The 22,580-nt window shown below is 42.3% G+C and overlaps 1 protein-coding gene across 4 annotated transcripts in view; it reads right to left on the bottom strand.

Moving 5' to 3' along the window:
• SLC24A2 (solute carrier family 24 member 2) overlaps window positions 1-22,580 on the bottom strand; it is a 252,875-nt gene that overhangs the window by 18,160 nt on the left and 212,135 nt on the right. For all 4 annotated transcript variants that reach the window (XM_067041427.1, XM_067041429.1, XM_059071138.2 and 1 more), the window contains 2 exons: window positions 10,616-10,756; window positions 1,715-1,804 (listed from right to left, as the gene is read on the bottom strand). In XM_067041427.1, the coding sequence (XP_066897528.1) occupies window positions 1,715-1,804; window positions 10,616-10,756 (231 nt within the window). The remainder of the gene's footprint in view (window positions 1-1,714; window positions 1,805-10,615; window positions 10,757-22,580) is intronic.

The following is a 22,580-nucleotide window of genomic DNA, read 5'->3' as shown; positions in this document are numbered from 1 at the left end:
TAAACATTAAGATGCCTGTAGACGCTTGCCTTTCTATTATTGAGCTTTAAGAGCTTTTTATATATCCTGGATACAAGTGCTTTATCAGAGAGATATGATTTGCAAATATTTTCTCTCAGTCTGTGGTTTGTCTTTCCAATTTTTGGGGTTTTCTTTTGGCTGTGCCATGCGGCTTACAGGATCTCAGTTCCCCAACCAGGGACTGAACCTGGGCCCTCGGCAGTGAGAGCACAGAGTTCTAACCACTGGACAGGCAGGGAATTCCCTGTTTTGAGGTTTTTTTTTTTTTTTTTTTTTTTTTTTGTGGTACACGGACCTCTCATTGTTGTGGCCTCTCCCATTGCGGAGCACAGGCTCCGGACGCACAGGCCCAGCAGCCACGGCTCATGGGCTCAGCCGCTCCGCAGCATGTAGGATCTTCCAGGACCGGGGCATGAACCCGTGTCCCCTGCATCGGCAGGCGGACTCTCAACCACTGCGCCACCAGGGAAGCCCTAAATGAGGTTTTTTGAAGAGCAGAAGTTTTACTTCTGATGACATTTAGTTAGTCAATTTTTTTTTTATGGATCATGGTTTGGTGTTATATCATAGAACTCTTTGCCTATCCCATGGTTATGTGGATTTTCTGTTTTCTTCTAGATGTTCTTAGCTCTTACGTTTAGAACTATCATGCATTTTGAGTTAATTTTTGAGTATTGCAGGTGGTAAATGTCTAAGTTCATTTATTTTGGCATATAGAAATCCAATTATTCCAGCAGCATTTGTTGAGAACTCTATCCATATATGTCCTTGGTGTATATTTCCTTATTTAAAATTGCTATATTTTATTTCTGTTAAGAAGTATAATAATTTTAAGGGTATATTAGGCAAAGAATACAAGTGGGCAGTTGGAATTTATGTAGTTTATAATAGAGATTAAAAGCATGAGTTTTGGAGCTGCAGAGTGCTGGGTTAGAATCTCAGTCCTGCTTTTTACTACCTAAATGATCCTGGGCATTTTTTTTTTTTTAATTAGCTCTAAGCTTAACACTTTATCTGTAAACTGTGGATAACAATAGTACCTCCCTCATAGAAATTATAACCATGTACAAGGACAAAGGGATGTGAATTATTTGGCATGTAGTACACATTCAATCAATAATGGTAACCATTACTATCTTTGAGAATGTAAGACCTTTGCATCTCATTTTTCCATTCATGTGTTGCAACAAACAATTCCTGAGAGTTTATTCTGGTGATGGGCATTATGACTGGTATTGAATTAAAAGTAGTAAAAGGGAAATACATCATCATTTTTGTAAATGGAGGCTCAAGGAAGAGACCATTTTGTCTCCAGTTCTTTCCCTAAGAGCCAGTTGGATGAGAACATGAGGTGAGTGGCTGCCCAAGAGAAAGTAAGTGCTGCTGAGCCTGGAAAAACTCTGACATTCCTCTAGGCCTGGGTTGGCCTGGTTTCAGGCTTCAGAGGGCAAGAAGCAGTGAGACTTGCCTTTCCTCCACATGGCTGTCTGGGACTGTGCCGATTTGAGTCCACACTATAGGGAAAGGCCTGGAGACGAGGGAAAGTTAAGGGGACTAAATTCCTTTAGTCCTGGAATATGTAATTTGTTAGATGCATTACTGTTGTGACAGTTTCAGAAAGCCAACACACTGGTTAGCCACTTAACAACCAAGAGAAAAGCCAGGCAGATGTGTGTCACTCTCAAGGCCTTACCTGATGTGCCCACCAGACCATCAAGTAAGAGAATACTGCGATCCAGGTGATGGAGCCGAAGAACGTGATGGGAAAAAACTTCCTTGATGACTGAAAGAGAACCAGAAAGAGGAGAGAATGTGAGTGCTAACTGAGGTGATCTGATAGCTCAAAGCTAAGACCACCAATTCAGCTACTTCTCCCTCACTGCCTGCAGTCCTAGTAGAATTAGCAATCAAAATAAATGACCGGGCTTCCCTGGTGGCACAATGGTTGAGAGTCCGCCTGCCGATTCAGGGGACATGGGTTCGTGCCCCGGTCCGGGAAGATCCCACATGCCGCAGAGCTGCTGGGCCCATGAGCCATGGCCGCTGAGCCTGCGCGTCCGGAGCCTGTGCTCCGCAATGAGAGAGGCCACAACAGGGAGAGGCCCGCGTACCGCAAAAAAAAAAAAAAAAAAAAAAAAAAAAAAAGACCAAGCGTTGGTCAAGCTGGGACATTAAGATTCTCTCTCTTGAGAATGTGAAATTGGTGGAAGCCAAGCCATCTCAAAGTTAGTTTCTGAGATGGACGTCGTTTGAAGAGAATGTCTGGTCCTGCTGCTGGTTTCTCAGATGCTCTCTGCTTCTGCCCTTTCCAAGGCTTGGTTTCTCAGCCTTGCCTTCAATCCCTCAATACCCCACATTCTCTCTCCCTCTCCTGCTCCCTTTTCTACCTTCTTTTCAATTTCAAGAGAATCAGTTTCTATTGCTTCAACCCATGTATCCTAATAATCCATATGCCAGAAAGCCTACGGGATTAATTACATTTAACAAGAAGGATCAATAGTTTCCAAAATACATTGGTTCATTTTACGGTCCCATGAATTATGAGGAAAAGCCACACAGAAGAAGCCATCACCACAATTAATACAGATTCCTGAGGTTGGCCAGTCTCCAGGACGTTGGAGCCACACAAGTATCAACAGCAGATGCTCACTTGTGCTGCTCTCCACGGGGGTGGCACAGTAGACATTCTTGGGAATGCTTTTTCTCCTGTTCTCCACCCCTATCTATGTTATATCCAATTCTGCTTCTAGCCCTGGGCTTTGTGCAATCTCAGGCTTATAGTATGAGCACTTTTAAAGTTTCTTTCAAACATCAGCCAAAATCAGACACTCAAAATGCAGTGTTTCTTATCCATCCCATTATAGGGAAATCCGTGCTTGCACTGGATGGTAGTGGTGTCCTGTTGATGCCCTTTTTGCAAAATTGGGATCCTTTCAAACATGCTCAGATAACAGAATGCTCTCAGAGAGTCTCTCATTTATTATTGCCAAACACTTTTTATTTCAAAGCTTTCCACTTTGAGAAACAATCTCATTTTTTGCTTTGATAATGCCATCCAATTTTGTCCAGAGAAATGAATCCTGGAGTTGACCTGGATGAAAGCTATCTCACTTGTCTGAAGAGCTGACCTTGGGCAGTCACATAGAACGCTTCTGCCATGGCTTTTGAGAGCTTCATTAAAAGGAAAAGATAAACTTGTATATGGTAACCTTTTGAATATCTTTAATGATGAACACAGCCTATTGCTCCAAACAGGCTTATGTTCTATTAATCTCAAGTTTTTAATATATGTTTTCATTATCATTCACATAGTTCTATTAAATTTCACAATAACCATTTCTTTCTTTCAATGGTTGTGGCTTTTCTTGGGCCTTTTATTAGCTGGGATGTCTGGAAGACCAGTGGGCTTGATTAAATTGGGGAAAGCATTAACCACGGTGAGTAGCCACAACCTTGTTCTTAAATGCTTCCCCCTACTCCTTCCCTTTCTCAGAAGGAAAATATTTCAGCCAAAGACTCAGACTCCTTCTGGGGACCTAAGTACTATTTAATGGGTTATGGGAAAAAAGTCATCAATTTTTCAAAGTGGAGCCTGAGACATTCATTTTGAAAGCAAATTTCTTTAAAGCGAGGGGTTCAGCTGGATTTGGAGACCAGATTCCCTGAGCCTTGGAATTGCCAGTGCCAAGAAATCAATTTTTCCCAGGCAAGGCATTTAGCTGATTAGAGTCCCTATTCTTTTCCTCTGGCCACAAGTCACTGTTTCAGGATCCTAGGTGTGATGAGGGCTTCATCTCCCATGCCATGCTCTGTCACAGGGAAGAGAAAGGCCCCCTCTTGTGATGTGGGACCACCCATGTGGTTTGAGCAGTAGCTAACCCTTAGCTTGATTCTGAGCATCCTGGGAGGGAACGGAGTACCATCTCCACACTTTATGATATGGCACGTGGACTGGATATCCTGGGAGAGTCCTCATTTCATAGGTATGCCCCCTTTCCAGGTTAGCTCACTTACTAAGTATGTAACAATTATTTTATTATTATTTAATTTTTTTGTACCTTTGCATGTCTGTTCATTGATACAGCATCACAAGTCAGAATCAAATTATGCGAACTTTTTTTTTTTTTTTTTTTTTTTCCAGTACGCGGGCCTCTCACTGTTTTGGCCTCTTCCGTTGTGGAGCACAGGCTCCGGACGCGCAGGCTCAGTGGCCATGGCTCACGGGCCCAGCTGCTCTGCAGCATGTGGGATCTTCCTGGACCGGGGCACGAACCCGTGTCCCCTGCATCAGCAGGCAGACTCTCAACCACTGCGCCACCAGGGAAGCTCCTGAACATATTTCTCATCTAAAAAATATCATCCCTGAACCATAGACCATTCCAGTCAAAAGGCAGAAAGTAAGGAATCGGACTAAGGATTTAAAGGTGCTAAGTTTACACCAATATATTATTGAAAACCTCTGTATTTCAAAATTTGATGCTTATGAGTCTTAATCAAGAAGCCAATTAGTCATTAGTAGACATCTAAATGTACCTAGTATTGGATTAGGAACTCATTGGAAAAAAAAAGGTTTAAAAATATTTTTTCTTTGTGAAGTTTCAGGTCTTCATCATTCACTAGGTGTAGGTAAAGGCTGGGCACTTACGCTATACCCAGATCTTGAACTAGACATGAAATTCAAATCTAGGTCTCTCTGACTATATAGCACGCATTCCTAGATGTTAGGAATCTAGGTTATACTCATTCCTAAAGAAAGACAGGGCCAATAATGCTCAAAATATACCCGGCTTTGGACACATAATGATCATCATCATCATAGTACTAGCCTATGCTCTGAATGTCAGTAAATAAAGAGCATCAGGGAAATACAGACTAGCATTCCAGCTGTACAACCGTCTGCCTCACCCAGCCTCCCATATTGCTCCTGCTTTGGAAGCATCAACCTTTCATGCATCAACAGTTTGGTTAAGTGTTTCCCTGACTGTCAAAGTACCTTACCATTTCCAATCTCACAGCCCAGGTAATTCCTTCTTTCATTTTTTTCTGGACTCTTTCCCTTCTTTGGACTCTGTGGTCTCATTCCAGTTATAACTGCCCAGTAGCACGTGTACTCATATTTAGTTACCAGTCTCATTGGAAGGAAGAAAAGAGCTCCTGAAGCCAAGGTCTGATGTGTCAATTTATGGTTAGTAATGGCGGTTCATCCTGACATCTGCTGGGATGGACCTCATACCAATTAGCAAAAAGCAAATTGTATCCATGTGTTGGCTGGCACATGTGTCCATTTTATTCCAATGTAATGGTTTACTAGTATAATTGACAGCTAATGTTCTCATTAGAAGTTTTTAGTACATCAGAGTGATATTTTCTTGGCTTAAAAAACATTACTGGACATTAGCTGGTCACACAAATTGGCCATCTCCTAACTTATTTAAATTCAACAAATATTCACTGAGCATCTCCTCTGTGCAAGGTTCTGGGGCATACATATTTAACAGAGTTCTTCAAAGCAATCCTGTTAAAGATTAAAAGTATGGTCTCTGGATTACTATGACCAGTACTGAAATCCTTGCTCATGAATAACCAGCTATGTGCCCTGAGACAAATTATTTAATTGCTCTAAATCTCAGTTTCTTTCTTTGTAAAATGGGAGGAATAACAATGTCTAGTAGTTCTGAGGATTTCTCGCATATGAAGTGTCTAGCAAACTGTCTGGCACAGAACAAGTGCTTGGATAGTAATGGCAGATGTTATTAGACAATATTAAGCTCATTTTGATTTTTAAGAGATGAGAAAACTGAAACTCAGGGAGGTGAAAGTGACTGCAGAGATATGGCCTAGAGTCTTGGCTTTGCTTCTTATTAGCTGGTTTTGCTTGGACAAGTCACTCAACTTCTCAGGGCCTCAATCACTCCATCCTTGCTAGAACCGTGCTTGGTACATAGTAGACACAATAAATACTTGGTGAATGAACCAAAGCATGATAGAAATTGCAAAAACCTAGCTGGGTTCTGAAGTACCTTCCTAGCTGTGATGGGTCATATTTTGATATCTCATGAGATGCATTCTTGTTTTGTAAGAACATCCATGCTAGGCCATGAGAAAATAAAACTTTTGGGGACTTTGTTTCCTTTATTATTTTCAATTTTCATCAAAGATATATTCCTCATTAAGGTTTTCATTTCAGTTCTTGTACTTCTAAAACAAAGCCATTAATTTAAGAAAACTATAAAAGTGAAGCCCACCATTAATTATCTGAGCTGGAAGTATGCATAATTCAACAAACACTGTCATATAATTTGCATATAAATGAAGTGTAAATAAAAGCAAGTAGGAGTACCATTTACTCTGAAACTAGATGTATACATTAAGAAAAAAATCGTGTTTTCATTGTAATTATTGTCAAGGTTTGGGATGTTCATCTCCATGGGTAATTCAAAAACTACTCAGGAGGCAGAACTGCCAGGCTCTGAGGAAGTAGCAAGTGTCTATTAATTGATAGTTTTCTCTTCTGTCTCTCCTCTCCCTGGATAATTTTTCAAGAGGCCCTTGTGGCAGGACATGAGGACCATGGCAGACTGCAAAAATGACCGCATCACTTTGTAATTCCTCCCATGAAGAGATGAGGTCTACTTCCCAAGCTTCTGAATCTGGGCTGGCCTTATGCCTTGCATTGACTAATAGAATGTAGTGGAAATGACAGTGTGCAGATTCTGAACTAGATCTTTGTGGCTTCACTACTCTTGGAACTTGGCCGTCATGGGAATAAGCCCAGGCTAGCCTGCTTAAGGATACAAGGCCAGTGGAACAGACAAGGTGCTCCAGCTGACATACGCCTACACCAACCAGCGCTCAGCCGTATAAGTAAGTAGCAGAACTGTCAGGCTGGCCCCACCTAAATTGCCAACTCATAGAATTATGGGCTAAAAAAATGCTTGTTGTTTTAAGCCACTAAGTTTTGGGGTGGTGTGTTACACATAAAAAGCTAACTGACACAAGATCAAACCTAATGAAACTCTCCTGAGCTGAGCATGAGTAAGAAGCCACCTCCTGGCCTTTGTATCAATCGGCATGCTTTTGTTCGGCATTTCATGTATGCAAAGAATGACCATATAACTCAAACCAGCATGCTTTGAGAGTAAACTGGGACTATCTCAGGCAAACGGAGATATATGGTCACCTTAAATTAGCAATATTGTACTGATAGTTATCTCTTTATGCTTTCCTGAATCACAGAATGTCACCACTGGCAGGGAATCTAGAGAGCTTCCTCCACTCCTGTATTTCACAGAGGAGGAAATATGGGGTCCAGAGTTGAGAAGTGACTTTCCCATGATTGCACAGCTCATGAGTCGTGTGGGAAAAGCCACTATAGTAAATGGCAGCATGAGAATGCTCCAGAGTCAGGAGACTTGGGTTCGAGTCTAGCTGCTCTCACTAGTACAGCTGTGCAATCTTGCCCTGTAGTTCCATGTGGTCATGCTTTGTTTCCTCTACTGAGTTTAGAGCACCTTAAAAATGGGAATTGTGACTGATGTGTCTTTGTATCTCTTTTAGGGCATAAGCCTGACGCCTGGCATATAACAGGTGCTCAATAAATATTTGCTGAGGAAATCTAGAAACACCCAGTGTTCTACCTAGGGGTCTCATTTCTGTTTGGAACAGCACATGGTATACTCAGAAAGAAACAGAAAAAAATCCAGTCCATCCAGGGATGGCCCTTGGGGGTGCAGTGAGCAAAAGCCCCATTGGCTACCCCAGCGCACGCTGCAGGGGCTGGCTCCCACGGGGTGCTGCTCAGCGGATGACTAGTCAGCAGTACTACAGGGGGAACCTCATGTTCAGCTGTTTGCTTGCTTTGCACCCCTCAGGATAAGAGCATCAGCCTGTTTCGATCCAGGTAACTACAGCCATGGTGGAACCCTGTTTGCTGTCCAGGAGTTACAGGTTGTGAACTCTGATCTTCCCTAACAGTTTCCTTGACCTATCAGCTCAGATCACAGAGGGGACGAGCACTTTACCAGCCTTTGCTCTAAGAGTCCCACGCAACCCTGAGATTCTATAGGGCCTTGAGTCATAGGCAGCTTCCTCCCATTCCTGCACTTCTTCCTGATGGCTTCAGCAGTTGTGTGCTGACATCAATCATCCATTTGCTAAAAATTTATTTTTAAAATTATTATTAAAATTTTAAAATTGAGGTATAGTTGATTTATAATATTGTGTTAGTTTCAGGTGTACAGTACAGCAATTCAGTTATATGTTGGGTTAGCCAAAATGTTCATTCAGCTTTAAGTGAAAATAAAAGAAACATTTTTCATTTTCACCAAGAATTTTATTGAACAATGTATTCGCTAACAGAATGAACTTTTTGGCCAACCCAATATATATACTATATTCTTCTTCAGATTCTCTTCCCTTATAGGTTATTACAAGATATTGAGTATAGTTCCCTGTGCTATACACCAGGTCCTTGTTAGTGATCTATTTTATAACATCAGTCAGTCTTATCAGTGAACCAGGCCCCTCGACTCTGGGCCATATCACTCTAGGCCTGCTGTGGGGATTTAGAAAACCCTGTCTGTCTCCCTCATTTTCCTCCCTGGGCTAAGCAAAAGCATCGGACTAAACAGCAGAGCAATGGCGACAGAAAGAGAGAGAGACAGAGAGAATGAACGAGTGAGCACATGTGAGCACACACATCTCAGAAATGTCAACGTGATGGGAGCCAAGAAGAAACTGAACGCATTCCAGCGATTTGGCTGCAGGTTTCCAGGAAGCCAGGCCTTTGCATACAGCAGATGCTCTGTAACAGCATCTTGAACAAAGAAACCTAGATAGCACTTTAGGTGAGCCACACCTGCTCCATTCACCCTTTCCTAGGAATCGTCTAATGTCAGGAGTCCTTAAGTGAGGGGTCATTCCTGGCCTGTACTTGACAAGACAAGGCTCTCTATCAGGTTGGATTATTTCTAGGTCAGGGTAATGAGACAGGATTTTTCTCCAGTCTTTTTCGAGGGAGGAAGGCGGGATCATCACAGGGCTCTTGAAGAGGGATGCTAAATTATGCTGGATGTCACCACACTATTCTATTCCAAATGCTTTTAGAAATGATGTTTTCAGGTTCTACCTTCTGGCATCAAGAAATATGAGGAAGAGCCCAAGCTGTGTGGTCACACGGGCCTGGGTCTGAATCTCAGCTCTATGCCCTAGGAAGTGACCAGGCTTGAGCTAGTTAACTCTCTTTTTGCCTAAGTTTCTTTCTACTTATGCCAATTATATGTGTGTGTGTGTGTGTGTATATATATATATATATACAAGTGCAGGCATATATATGTATATGCTCATACTAGATGTTTTCTGAGATTTACAATATAATTTATGGAGTATACCAAGGATAGAGCATGATACATAGTAGGTACACACTTTTGTTGAATGAGTACGTGTGTGTAGGACCACAATAAAAAGTAGAGCTGTTTCTCCTTATCTCTCATTAGTTCTTTCACCCTTTGGGGCAGTGGCCCAGGAACCCAGTTTGACACTACTGGGAAAGGATGTTCTTTTGATTTGATCTACATTCAGACTGTACTTTGCTGATTATAAGATGGTATTGTGTTCACAGCATCCAGTACCTAATAGTGGCAGATAATAATATTGATTATGGTAATGATAATAATACTGGTGGGAGCAGATCAGACATATAGGCATTTACACCAGACGAATGCATTTCTGTAAATTATTTTTTGAATCGAATGAATAATTCGTGTACACAAATATTCAACAAAATGTGAGTCACCCTTCTGCCTCAGACCTTCAGTTCCCCTTTGCAGAGACAATCACTGTAGTGGTTTTAAAACATGGTCGCAAGTTCTCTGAAACTGCTGCCATCAAGGGTGTCATACGCTACAGGACGCTGATATATTCTAGGGAGACTTATCTCTTCCCCTTTAATCAAGACAGACTTATGACTGCTTTGAGTAGTAGGGTTCAGTGGAGGTGACTCTGTGACTGCTGAGACTAGGCCATCATAGACAATGTAGCTTCTCCTTGTGTTGCTAGAACACTCACTCTTGGAGTACTGATCTCTTATGTAACACATCTGACTATCCTGATGCCACCATACTGTGAGAAAACCCTAGTCACATAGAGAGGCCACGTTAGGCTCTCCAGTAGGCAATCCCAGCTGAGCCCAGAATTTGAATCATCTCTGCCCAGGTGCCAGAAACATGAGCCAGGAAATCTCCAGATGATTCCAGCCCCCAGCCACTTGAGTCTTCCCAGCTGAGGCCCCAGACATTGTGGAGCAGAGACCAGCCGTCCCCAATGTGTCCATTTGAATTACTGATCCACAGGATCCACGAGCAGAATAAAATGGTTGTCATTTCATACCACTAAGTTTTGGGGTTGTTCATTACATAGATTCAATAGCCAGAACAATCACTGTTATTGTGTATTTGTCCAGAGAAATTTCAGGCACATATACATGTGTATACGTCACCCCCTTTTCCTTTTAAGACAAGTAGAAGCAGGCTATGCATACTGCTATATGCTGTGCTTTTTACAAGAAATTCACTACAAAAAAAAAAGCTTTACTCACAGGTTTGCGAACATCAGGTAAGGTAATCCAGAGAGGAAACACTATGGGGAAAACAACTAGGAATGTGACTTGTTTGCGGGTATCGGAAGGCCAGGCCAGGCTGAGAGGCTGGTCCTCCTCATCTTCACCCGTCTCTGTGGTCTGTTGTAGAAAGAGAGAGAGAGAAAATGAACAAAAAAGACAATAACATCCACAGGCCACAAAGCAAGGAGAGAAGTTCCAGATCTCATTAGGAGTTTTCTTGGGTCATCTCGGCTGCTTCGTCCATGTAATTTTTAGGTTTGTAAGAGAACCCCACCTGTCATAGTCTGAATCCCAGGAACGAACAATACATTGCTCAGCCATGAGAATTTAAGAACTTTCTTTCCTTTCCCTGAACACTCTCCAGCTTCTCACTTTCCTGAATTGATCATTCAACTGGAGTGGACTCTGATCCATGAACTTAGGAGAAACGATATCTGCAGAGCAAAAGACCCCAATGCCAACCTTCTTCTCCTCTCTTCTTGAGGAGAAAGCCACAGGATTCAGAATCCTTGGGAATAAATTTTTTTAAATTAAAATAATTAAAAATCATTTTTTTAGAACACTGATTTGGAGTAGCCAAATGAAAGTAACCACAGAAATCAGTCAGTAACAATACTCAACTCCCTTCAGTGGCCCTGGAATAGTTAAGTTCATGGATTATTGTGTGGTTGTGAGTTTCTAACCTCCTTAATCACCTCGTTAAATTCTAAACCATTTTATTTCCGGCCAAAGGCTTATTATGCAAACATATATAAGCATTCACAGGGAAACAGAGTATGGAAGTAGAGGATGCTAAACATGTGGGTGTCGAGCACACAGGGCTGCAGAGCCAGGGGGTAAACTTCAGAGTTTCTGACTTGGCAGCAAGCGGCCAGCGTATTATTCACTGCCCGCTGAGGTCAGCAGCTTCTGAGGTCCCAGAGCTAGAAGGGACATAAGGTGGATCAGGACCTGGCAGGATGACCATTAGCCTGTCAGATGGGCCCTCCAAGCCTCCGAAACAGCACTGCAGACAGCATCAATCACTCCCTTCTCTGCTTGTTTAAAAATGAAAGTGCAGCAGCAGGACCAAGCATCAGGTCTAAAAATATCAATAGGAACATTTCCACGATGCTTCCTTTTGAGACCATATAAATAACCCACATAGGCTTCATACAGCTCCTGCCCTCCCCCCTGCCCCCCACCCATGGCTCTTGCTTCCAGCATCCTGTACTATTTCAAGCAGCACTGAATCCCCCCAGCACTTCTCTCCCTAGGGAGGTGGTAAGTGGGCCAGGCTCGGGCAAGTTGTCTTAGAGGAGAAGGACAAGATTAGAGGCAGGGCTGGGTGTGAGGCCTGACTTGCTGCAGTGTTATGTTTATTATTTATAATTTACACCCTAGTACTGCCAAAAGGATTGGTAGTGGTTTACACAATCACTCCCACTTTCTCTCCAGAAGTTAAAAATTTAAAAAAATTATTAAAAGAAGCTAATCTTAAGCCATGCTGAAAAAGGTTCTTTCTCTTTGCATGTATGTCCTTGGCAGTGGGTGAATGAATTTTAAACACCGAATATGAGGGAAATAAGAGGATTAAGTAATAAGGCAGAATTAGGAAGTCAGTGCGGTTTATTTGGGTTGTCTGGATCCTCATTAAATATACTTCTTATGCTCCCCATCTCTTTGCTATGCAATATGTTGGAAAAGAAGGAAGATCTAAAATCAGTAATCTACATTTCCACCTTAGGAAACTAGAAAAAGAAGAGCAAATTAAATCCAAAGTAAGCAGAAGAAAAGAAATAATAAAAATTAGGGCAGAAATCAATGAAAGTTCAACTAATCTATGACAGAGGAGGCAAGGATATGCAATGGAGAAAAGACAATCTCTTCAATAAGTGGTGCTGGGAAAACTGTCAGCTACATGTAAAAGAATGAAATTAGAACACTCCCTAATACCATACGTAAAAATAAACTCAGAATGGATTAAAGACCTAAATGTAAGACCAGGCACTATAAAACTATTAGAGGAAAACATAGGAAGGACACTCTTTGACATAAATCACAGCAAGATCTTTTTTGACCCACCTCCTAGAGTAATGGAAATAAAAACAAAAATAAACAAATGGGACCTAATGAAACTTACAATCTTTTGCACAGCAAAGGAAACCCTAAACAATACAAAAAGACAACCCTCAGAATGGGAGAAAATATTTGCAAATGAAGCAACAGACAAAGGATTAATCTCCAAAATATATAAACAGCTCACGCAGCTCAATATTTAAAAAACAAACAACCCAATCAAAAAATGGGCAGAAGACCTAAATAGACATTTCACCAAAGAAGACATACAGATGGCCACGAGGCACATGAAAAGCTGCTCAACATCACTAGTTATTAGAGAAATGCAAATTAAAACTACAATGAGGTATCACCTCACATAGGTTAGAATGGGCATCATCAGAAAATCTACAAACAACAAATGCTGGAGAGGATGTGGAGACAAGGGAACCCTCTTGCACTGTTGGTGGGAATGTAAATTGATACAGCCACTATGGAGAACAGTATGGAGGCTCCTTAAAAAACTAAAAATTGAATTACCATATGATCCAGCAATCCCACTACTGGGCATATACCCTGAGAAAACCATAATTCAAAAAGACACATGCACCTCAATGTTCACTGCAGCACTATTTACAATGGCCAGGACATGGAAGCAACCTAAATGCCCATCAACAGATGAATGGATAAAGACGATGTGGTATGTATATACAATGGAATATTACTCAGCCATAAAAGGGAACGAAATGGGGTCATTTGTAGTGAGGTGGATGGACCTAGAGACTGGCATACAGAGTGAAGTAAGTCAGAAAGAGAAAAACAAATATTGTATATTAACGCATATATGTGGAATCTAGAAAAATGGTACAGATGAACCAGTTTGCAAGGCAGAAATAGAGACACAGATGTAGAGAACAAATGTATGGACACCAAGGGAGGAAAGCGGGGGTGGGGTGGTGGTGGGATGAATTGGGAGATTGGGATGGACATGTATATACTACTATGTATAAAATAGATAACTAATAAGAACCTGCTGTATAAAAAAAATTAAAAAAAAGTTTGTGAGGAAAAATAAATAAATCAATGAAAGTGAAAACAGGAAGTCAACAGAGAAAGTCAACAAAACCAAAAGCTGTTTCCTTTGCTATGTAGTTCATGCGGGTTCATCCACTGCTTCCTTTACTTTTCCCGAGGGCTCGCATCCCTGACAGAAGCTTGGGCGTGCTGCCCCTGGTTCCTCTTCTGAGCTAAGTCATCGTCCTCCCAGAAGATGTAGCGGATGTAGAGAGTATCACTCCCTGCTGGGCTCACCAGCCTCCCAAGCTGTCAGTTGACTACATGAATAATCTCTGTGTAATGAGACCAGTGAAGATTAGGAGATGGGTGCATTTTATCTGTTCCCTCCCAGATATGATCTTTCTTGTTTAATCCAAATGAATGACTTTCCCCTCCCTACCTGGTAGATACCTCAGGAATGGGGAGGACCATGGGAGAGTTGAGAATTTGCAGTATGCCTAATAAGTACCCTGTCTCATGCAAGGTAGGTGGTTTTATTCAGATAGAGGATGCCAGCGCTTCCTTGAAGACCCATCAAGCTGATCTGATGAGTTCATCAAGGCTCCTCCCCCTTCCAGAGTTGACACTCCCCCCAGTCAGGTCCCCCACTGCCATCTGCAATCGAGCAACTTCTCTCTAAACTCTAAGCTAATCTTTTTCAGAGAAGAAACAAAAGCAACTCTTTATGACTCATATCATTTTAATGGCACCAACAGATGGTGACATTTCATCAATAACCCTTCTGCTTATAACCTACGGATTAGCTCCTTTCTCCATCTGCCAAAGTCACCAGGCAGGCAGTGCCCCTAGAAAATAGCAGAAAATAATTGTCTGTTTAGATGCATAAGCTCTAAACATACTACTGGTCCAACGCAAACAATTAGCTATATTGTACGGCTTCCAAAAGCTGTATTTGAGGTTGCTGTTGCTAGGGCAGAAATGGATGAGGAGAGGAGATTGGGTCTCAGGCTGTACAAACAGTGCTCTCCGTGGGGACTTCATGGCCTCTTGGGGACGAGTCTTGCTATAGAGAAGTACAGGAGCCCAGAACCCTTCGAAGGATTCTAGAGGTGCCTAGGGAGCAAGGCTGTCAGCATATTTTAGGGGAAATTCTCTTTGTCTTTTTGCCAAGTGCAATCTCACTCTGGTTCAGTGGGCAATAGCTTGCAAGCTAGTTAGAGGAAAAAAATTCTGTTCCAAGTCTGGGGGCTCGATTTGCCTTTGCCCAAGCTGGGGCTGCTGGCATACTCATTTGTCTCAGCCCCGGGAGAGGCTGGGCACTGATTTTCCAGCTTTTCCTGGAGTTGTGGCATCCTGGCTTTGACCTTGCAACAATCCATCCTTACCTCCTAAAGCTTCTGCAGCATGTCTATAGAAAAAAAACAAGGCAAAACGATCCTGAAAAAATTCAAATGTCTCGTGATAGTTTAAGGTAGTTTGAGATCTACTGAGGTCTCCATAGAATCCCTAGAATTGTGTAAAACCCGGGCACCAATGACTGCTTTAGGGCCTTGTAATCTCTGACATGGAAAATCTGAGTCTAAGACATACGACTCTAAGTTTCCACATTCTGGTTGTCTGATCTTCAAGGAGTCAGTACAGCCTGGTGGGAAGAGCAGGTAGTGGAGAATCAGGACCTCTGGCTGCCCTTCTCTGCTCGAGCTGGGATTCCTTGGGTGGTGACCATGACCACCTGCAAGTATTCACTGACTGCTTTTTAGGTAGAAAGAATTGCACTAAGTTCTGGGACTCCTGATTTGAAGGAGACTTGAATTTCAAAAGGGAGACAGAACAAATGGCTCCAAAGAATTGATTCTTTATCTAGTTGGCAGGGATGCTGGCAACAGCTTCTGCTTATTCTCTAGTATATCTCCTCTGCCTGTTATGGATTGAACTGTGTCTCCCCAAACTCATATTTTGAAGACCCAACCCCCAGGACCTTAGCTGTGACTGGAGATAGGGCCCTTAAAGAGGTGATTAAGTTAAAATGAGGCTATTAGGGCGGGTCTTAACCCAATATGACTGGTGTCCTCATAAGAATAGGATAAATTTTGGATATTAATCCTTTGTCAGTTGCTTCATTTGCAAATCTTTTCTCCCATTCTTTTTTTTTTTTTTTTTTTTTTTTTAGTGGTACACGGGCTTCTCACTGTCGTGGCCTCTCCCGTTGCGGAGCACAGGCTCCGGACGCGCAGGCTCAGCGGCCATGGCTCACGGGCCCAGCCGCTCCGCGGCATGTGGGATCTTCCCGGACCGGGGCACGAACCCCTGTCCCCTGCATCGGCAGGCGGATTCTCAACCACTGCGCCACCAGGGAAGCCCCTTTTCTCCCATTCTGAGGGTTGTCTTTTGGTCTTGTTTATGGTATCCTTCGCTGTGCAAAAGCTTTTAAGTTTCATTAGGTCCCATTTGTTTATTTTTGTTTTTATTTCCATTTCTCTAGGAGATGGGTCAAAAAGGATCTTGCTGTGATTTATGTCATAGAGTGTTCTCTCATGCAGCTCAATAACAAAAAAACAAACAACCCAATCCAAAAATGGGCAGAAGAACTAAATAGACATTTCTCCAAAGAAGATATACAGATTGCCAACAAACACATGAAAGAATGCTCAACATCATTAATCATTAGAGAAATGCAAATCAAAACTACAATGAGATATCATCTCACACTGGTCAGAAGGGCCATCATCAAAAACTCTAGAAACAATAAATGCTGGAGAGGGTGTGGAGAAAAGGGAACCCTCTTGCACTGCTGGTGGGAATGTAAATTGATACAGCCACTATGGAGAACAGTATGGAGGTTCCTTATAAAACTACAAATAGAACTACCATACGACCCCGCAATCCCACCCCTGGGCATATACCCTGAGAAAACCATAATTCAAAAAGAGTCATGTATCAAAATGTTCATTGCAGCTCTATTTACAATAGCCAGGACATGGAAGCAACCTAAGTGTCCATCAACAGATGAATGGATAAAGAAGATGTGGCACATATACACAATGGAATATTACTCAGCCATAAAAAGAAATGAAACTGAGTTATTTGTAATGAGGTGGATAGACCTGGAGTCTGTCATACAGAGTGAAGTAAGTCAGAAGGAGGAAAACAAATACCGTATGCTAACACATATATATGGACTCTAAGGGAAAAAAAAATATCATGAAGAGATTAGTGGTAGGACGGGAATAAAACATAGACTTACTAGAGCATGGACTTGAGGATATGGGGAGGGGGAAGGGTAAGCTGTGATGAAGTGAGAGAGTGGCATGGACATATATACACTACCAAATGTAAATTAGATAGCGAGTGGGAAGCAGCTTGCATAGCACAGGGAGATCACCTCTGTGCTTTGTGACCACCTAGAGGGGTGGGATAGGGAGGGTGGGAGGGAGGGTGACGCAAGAGAGAAGAGATATGGGAACATATGTATATGTATAACTGATTCACTTTGTTGTAAAGCAGAAACTAACACACCATTGTAAAACAGTTATACTCCAATAAAGATGTTAAAAAGAAAAAAGAATAGGATATTAGGACTCATGGAGAGACACCAGGGATGTGCCAGCACGGAGGAAAGGCTGTGGGAGGACACAGCAAGAAGGCAGCCATCTGCAAGGAGAGGGGCCTCAGAGGAAAACAACCTGTAGACACCTTGATCTTGGATGTCCAGCCTCTGGAACTGTGAGGAAATAAATTTCGGTGGTTTAAGCCCCCCAACCTGTGGTATTTTGTTGTAGCAGCCCTAGCAACCTAATATACTGCCCTTGTGCTTTAGTGATAGAAGGCCTACTTTTACCTGGGTCTGGGATAAAGACTATTTCTAGCCTTCCTTGTAACAAGGTGTGGTCATGGGATGAAGTTCTGGCAAATGAGATGGAATGGGAAGTATTCTCTGCAACTTCTGGGATGTATCTTTAAAGGGTGTAGGTGTATCCTTCCTCACTCCTTCCTCCTTTTGGCTGCCAGGAATGGGGACATTTTGGCCAGAGCTTGAACAGCCACCTTAGACCATGAGGTGGAGAAATAGTATAAAAGGATCTGACCTCTGACACCCATCAAGAGCCATTCTAGCTCCAGGCTGCCTATAAAGACTTGGGAGAGACATAAAATTCTATCTTACTTAAGCTGTTGTTATTTTGGGGTTTTTGCTGCTCACAGTAGAACCTTATCCTGGCTGATCCAGTGTCCTCTTTATGAGGAATTAAGGGAGAAAAATCTTTCACATCTCAGCACTGGGAAAAGTCATGCTTCCTCTGAGAAACTGAGAAATATGTGCATCAGGGAAATGATACTCTTTATTTTTCGGCACTGGGGAGTTCAGAGCCAAATTTGTAACCCTGTCCAGCAATCACAGCCCTGGAATCTGCACTCATCTTACTCTAGTCTTACTCTCTTCCTTTCCTTTCCATCCTTCGCTGAATTTTCTCAAACTAGTCATTTTATCCTTTTACATCAGATGTATTTTTGCAAGCAGCCTCGAATCTTTGTGAAGGTGGGGCAGACCTAAAAATAAAACTCTGCAGTGGTCCAACAGAATTTTGGGGATAACTTTATGAGAGAGTGAGAGAGAGAGAGAGAGAGAGAGAGGTAAGATGTTACTGTACGTGACAACACGTGACAAATGGACAAATACCTTCTTGGACTCACTATCAATACTGAAGGTTGGAATCTGGAGGTCTGGCTATCAGAACATCTACAGATAGAAGAGAACAGTTCCAGGGGGCAGTTAGCACCTATTGGGAGGTCTCTGGAGCAATCAACTCATTTTTATTTTCCTTTATCTAGTGAATGGGAGGAGTGGCAGCAGCCTGTCCATTTGTGGCCTCGCATCATGAGAATTGGTTCAGCTTCTTTGCACGTGCATCTTATACTATTTCCACTTGTGCCTTGTCTGGATGGTTTGCCCCAGAATAAGTGTCAGGTTTCCATTGGAGGGGCTTGAGTTGGATTTATCAGTCCAGAAGTTGCCTCTCCAGCCAGAAAAATATTTCTTGGAGGCAACTCAATTTCTTGTTCTTGTCTGTGAAGGGCACTGTGTGAGATTCCTGCGTGAAGGTGAGCCCACTTGAATGCAATCTCTGTTGTCAGAGAATTAAAATGAACACCCAGGAGGCATCTGAAAATAGGCCATCTTTGAGTTCAGTTTTACTGATGGGTAATAACATCTCATCTCCAGTTCACAAGGAGCAAGCTCAGAGGATAGCTTGCACCTGCCTAGCTCTCAACTCGGTGGAGTTGGATTCTTCTTTAACCCCCTCAAAAGGACCACTCAGTTCAGCACTCAGGAATGCCACCTCTTCCCACTGGAGAGTCCCTTCAGTGTGGCATGATGCTGGATAAAATGCAATACCAGTACTAGGTATCTCTGTAAAAATATAATTCATTTACGCAAAAATACTGGGCCAGGGTCAAACTGGGGGAAGGTGAAGATTTCAAGTGATTTGGACTTCTAGTTAAAAAGAATGGTTCCTAGTATATTTGTTGCTGTTGCTGTTTCTACAATTTATATCTGTAGAGAAAAAGAATCAGTTTTACCTCCACATTGTTCAGTCACACAGCTGCCCACACGAATTATCAAATGGGGCAAAGCTCACGGAGTGTGGTGTGTGCTACGAATCCCCAACAAGACCCCGAAGGGCTGGGAGTGGGAAGAGACATCCATAAAAATATTCGCCAAGCCTGAGATATGAGGCTGGGTGGGTGCATCAAGAATATTGAAACTGTCACCCTCAACAAAAGCCGCTAATAAAACACGTGAAATATGTAGGCTATGTGGGAGGTGTTCATCTGTAGACTGGGGATAGTAACTCTCAGGCAGTTGCAGGATGCACAGTACCTGGGAGAGACCAGGTACTGTACTGTCAGCACATGTTAATCCTCTTCCCTTCTGCCATTAATCTCATCTCTGCCACTAACTCGCTATGTGACCCCAGGCAAATCAACGGAAATGCTAGAATAGCAAAAGAATACATACATGTCACCTGTAAGGCATCTGGACCTGGTGCACCTCACCCCCTTTTAGGCCCCCAAGTCCTTAAAAACCTTGTTGCCCCTGCAATGTTTTCATGTGGGACCACCTTCCTGTCCAAGAACTTGTCATTCATTTTGTCATTTGGACACTGAATGATCGTGAAAGACAAGCTGCAATCATACAGACCTCTGCAATCATCTAGTGTAGGAACTTTAGGGCCCCAGAATTTCAGAGCTGGAGGGGCCCTGCGTCATTGAGCGCCCCACCCCGCCAATTGAGGACCCTAAGATGAAGTGATATGCTGAAGGAAGGTCACAGTGCCAGTCTCATTTCACTCCCAACCCAAGGCTCTTCCAAAATACCACATGGCCTCCCCTCCTCACTCCTAAAAAGTAGGTATGAGTGTGCTTTATGTCCAATTACACTAGGTTTTCCAGCTTTTTGTAATAAATCAAATCTACTAAAACAAACATGCTAGCTATGGCAAACACTAAGAATGTAATTGACATAATTTTGATGAATTTTCTTGAGTCTAGAACTGATTTCTGGTGGTTTGGATGCCCCACGTTCTTGCGAAAGCTGATCAGAAACATCTGATTCTTGGATGCACTCTTCCTTTTCTTGAGTCTGCTATGGATGGAATATCCGTGTCTCTCCAAAATTCATATGATGAAATCCTAACCCCCAAGGTGATGGTATTAAGAGGTGGGGTCTTTGGGAGGTGATTAGGTCAGGATGGCAGAGTCCTCATGATTGGGATTAGTGTCCTTATATATAACTGGGAAGCTAGCTTGCCCCTTCTGCCATATGAGGACACAGTGACTACATGTCTGTGTATGAACCAGGAAAAAGGCTGTCACCAGACAATTGATCTTGGACTTCCCAGCCTCCAAAATTATGAGAAATAAGTTTCTGTTAATAAGCCACATAGTCTATGGTATTTTTGTTATACCATCCAGGGCAGCTTTGAAGGGGAGAAGAAGGGCAGATCTGGGCGTGGGTGGGGAGGAGGAGCCATTTGTGATGCTCTCTTCCCTCCTCTGTATCCTTGGGTGATATCTCCAAGGAGCCAGGTACAAATTTAAAAATGAAATGTGGGTACTGATAAGATATCAACGAATGTCAGGACTTCAAATACAGGTGAAAAAGAAAGACTTGTTCTTTAGCAACTCTATCCAAGAAAAAAGTGCAGAAACTTAGCCCAGGTTTGAAGTAGGAGGAGGTGACAATCAAGTACACCATAATGAGGGCTTGAGATCTTATGTGCATTTCATTGCTTGATGTCACCCCTGATTCCCATAACTGTGGATAATCCTGTACTGGCTACTTCTAAAATGAGTATCTAGGGGACATTGGAGGAGATGGATTAAGCCCTTTACAATCATAAACTTTCCCGAGGCTAAGTCTAGCAAGAAATGAAATAGGAGGTCGGTTATTTCCAGACTCCAGCATTCCGTGTTCAGAGGCCAGTGGAACCTCAGGGGAAGAATATGCACAAATGAACAGCATCGTCTTGGAACAGGGACTATCTGCTTCTCCTCCTGCCTTCGTCCTCTTTCATTATTGAAGCATTAAAAATACTCTCTTTGACAAAGGTGGCATGTTTTACTTTTCCAATTAGGTTTCCTTGGGAACTGACGAGAAGGTGTGTGCACCGGTACAAAGCGTATGTGGGAGGCTCCTAGAGAGAGAAGAAATCTTGAAAGTGCCTCACCTAATGAAGGGATTGCTGGAGAAGGGACTAAAAGATGAAGAAGACCTACTTCTGCTCCAGAATGTTCTTTTACAATGTGACTGCTGTTACAGAATTAACTGATGGTCCAGGAAAAGCACCTAGAACTGCGCTTGGGACAGAGTAAACAGTCAATAAACATTAGTTATTATTATGTTTAACAAATGGTTAGGAGAAGAATTTCTTCAAAGACATCCAGGAGAGAGAAGTTTGACTAGGTGACTTATGATACTTCCAAGCAATAAAATTATATAATTCAATTTTTTTCATGTGAAAGTGGAAACTGCAATAATTGTGTTCCCCATCTATCCATTCATCCAACATTTACTGTGCATTCATTGACTACTGTGATGTCAACAATCTAATTTACTTTCCACTTTGGTAAGAGGAATAAACAGAAGGCCTTTGTAAATAAGATGAAAGGGAAAATTCCATAGCCCTAAGGAGAAAATGCTCCTTTATTTCAGTAGATGGGCTGTAAGTAGACTTTCTTTGTGAAACAAAGCTTCCAAGCAGACTCCTAATATTGTGACACCTTGATTCTGTCTTTTGAGCAGAGCTAAAAACAACACTAGAGTTGGAGCTCTCAAAAATGCACAGTCACACTTTAATACAGTGAAAGGCTCTGAAATCAACATCTGTTTGGCAAGTAGAAGGTACCTTCCAAGAAACATTTCATGGAGTGCTTTACTACAAAGGAAATCTATTCAAAAAGGAGATTTTTTAAAAAAAATAAACATCCATATGGTCAGCGTATTAGTCTGCTTGGGCTGCCATAACAAAACACCATAGACTGGGTGGCTTGAGCAGTAGACATTTATTATAAACTCCCACCATAAATATCAGCTGGCTCAGGGACAGTAAGTGGTTTTCATCTCATCTCCATTTTTCTTCCTAAAGTGGTTGGCCAATTAGTGGGGTCAACATACCAGCAGCCTTCATTTTGTCTATTACAGAGCTAGAACATTGTGCTTGAAATTCAAAATATCGATCCATATAAATCTCATTACTAGGTTGTGGATCATTTTGTCGTACAGACCCAAAGACCTATACTCAAAACGTCTGAGTGACACAAGGGAAAATGAATTTTGGGGACCCCAGAGCTACTGTTCAGGACTTGCCAAACAAGGTGTGTATGAGTC

Source organism: Kogia breviceps, chromosome 8 (genome assembly GCF_026419965.1).
Source record: "Kogia breviceps isolate mKogBre1 chromosome 8, mKogBre1 haplotype 1, whole genome shotgun sequence".
NCBI classification, from domain to species: Eukaryota; Metazoa; Chordata; class Mammalia; order Artiodactyla; family Physeteridae; genus Kogia; species Kogia breviceps.
Note: the sequence above shows the minus strand (reverse complement) of the source record. Positions and strands in the feature narration are given on the sequence as shown.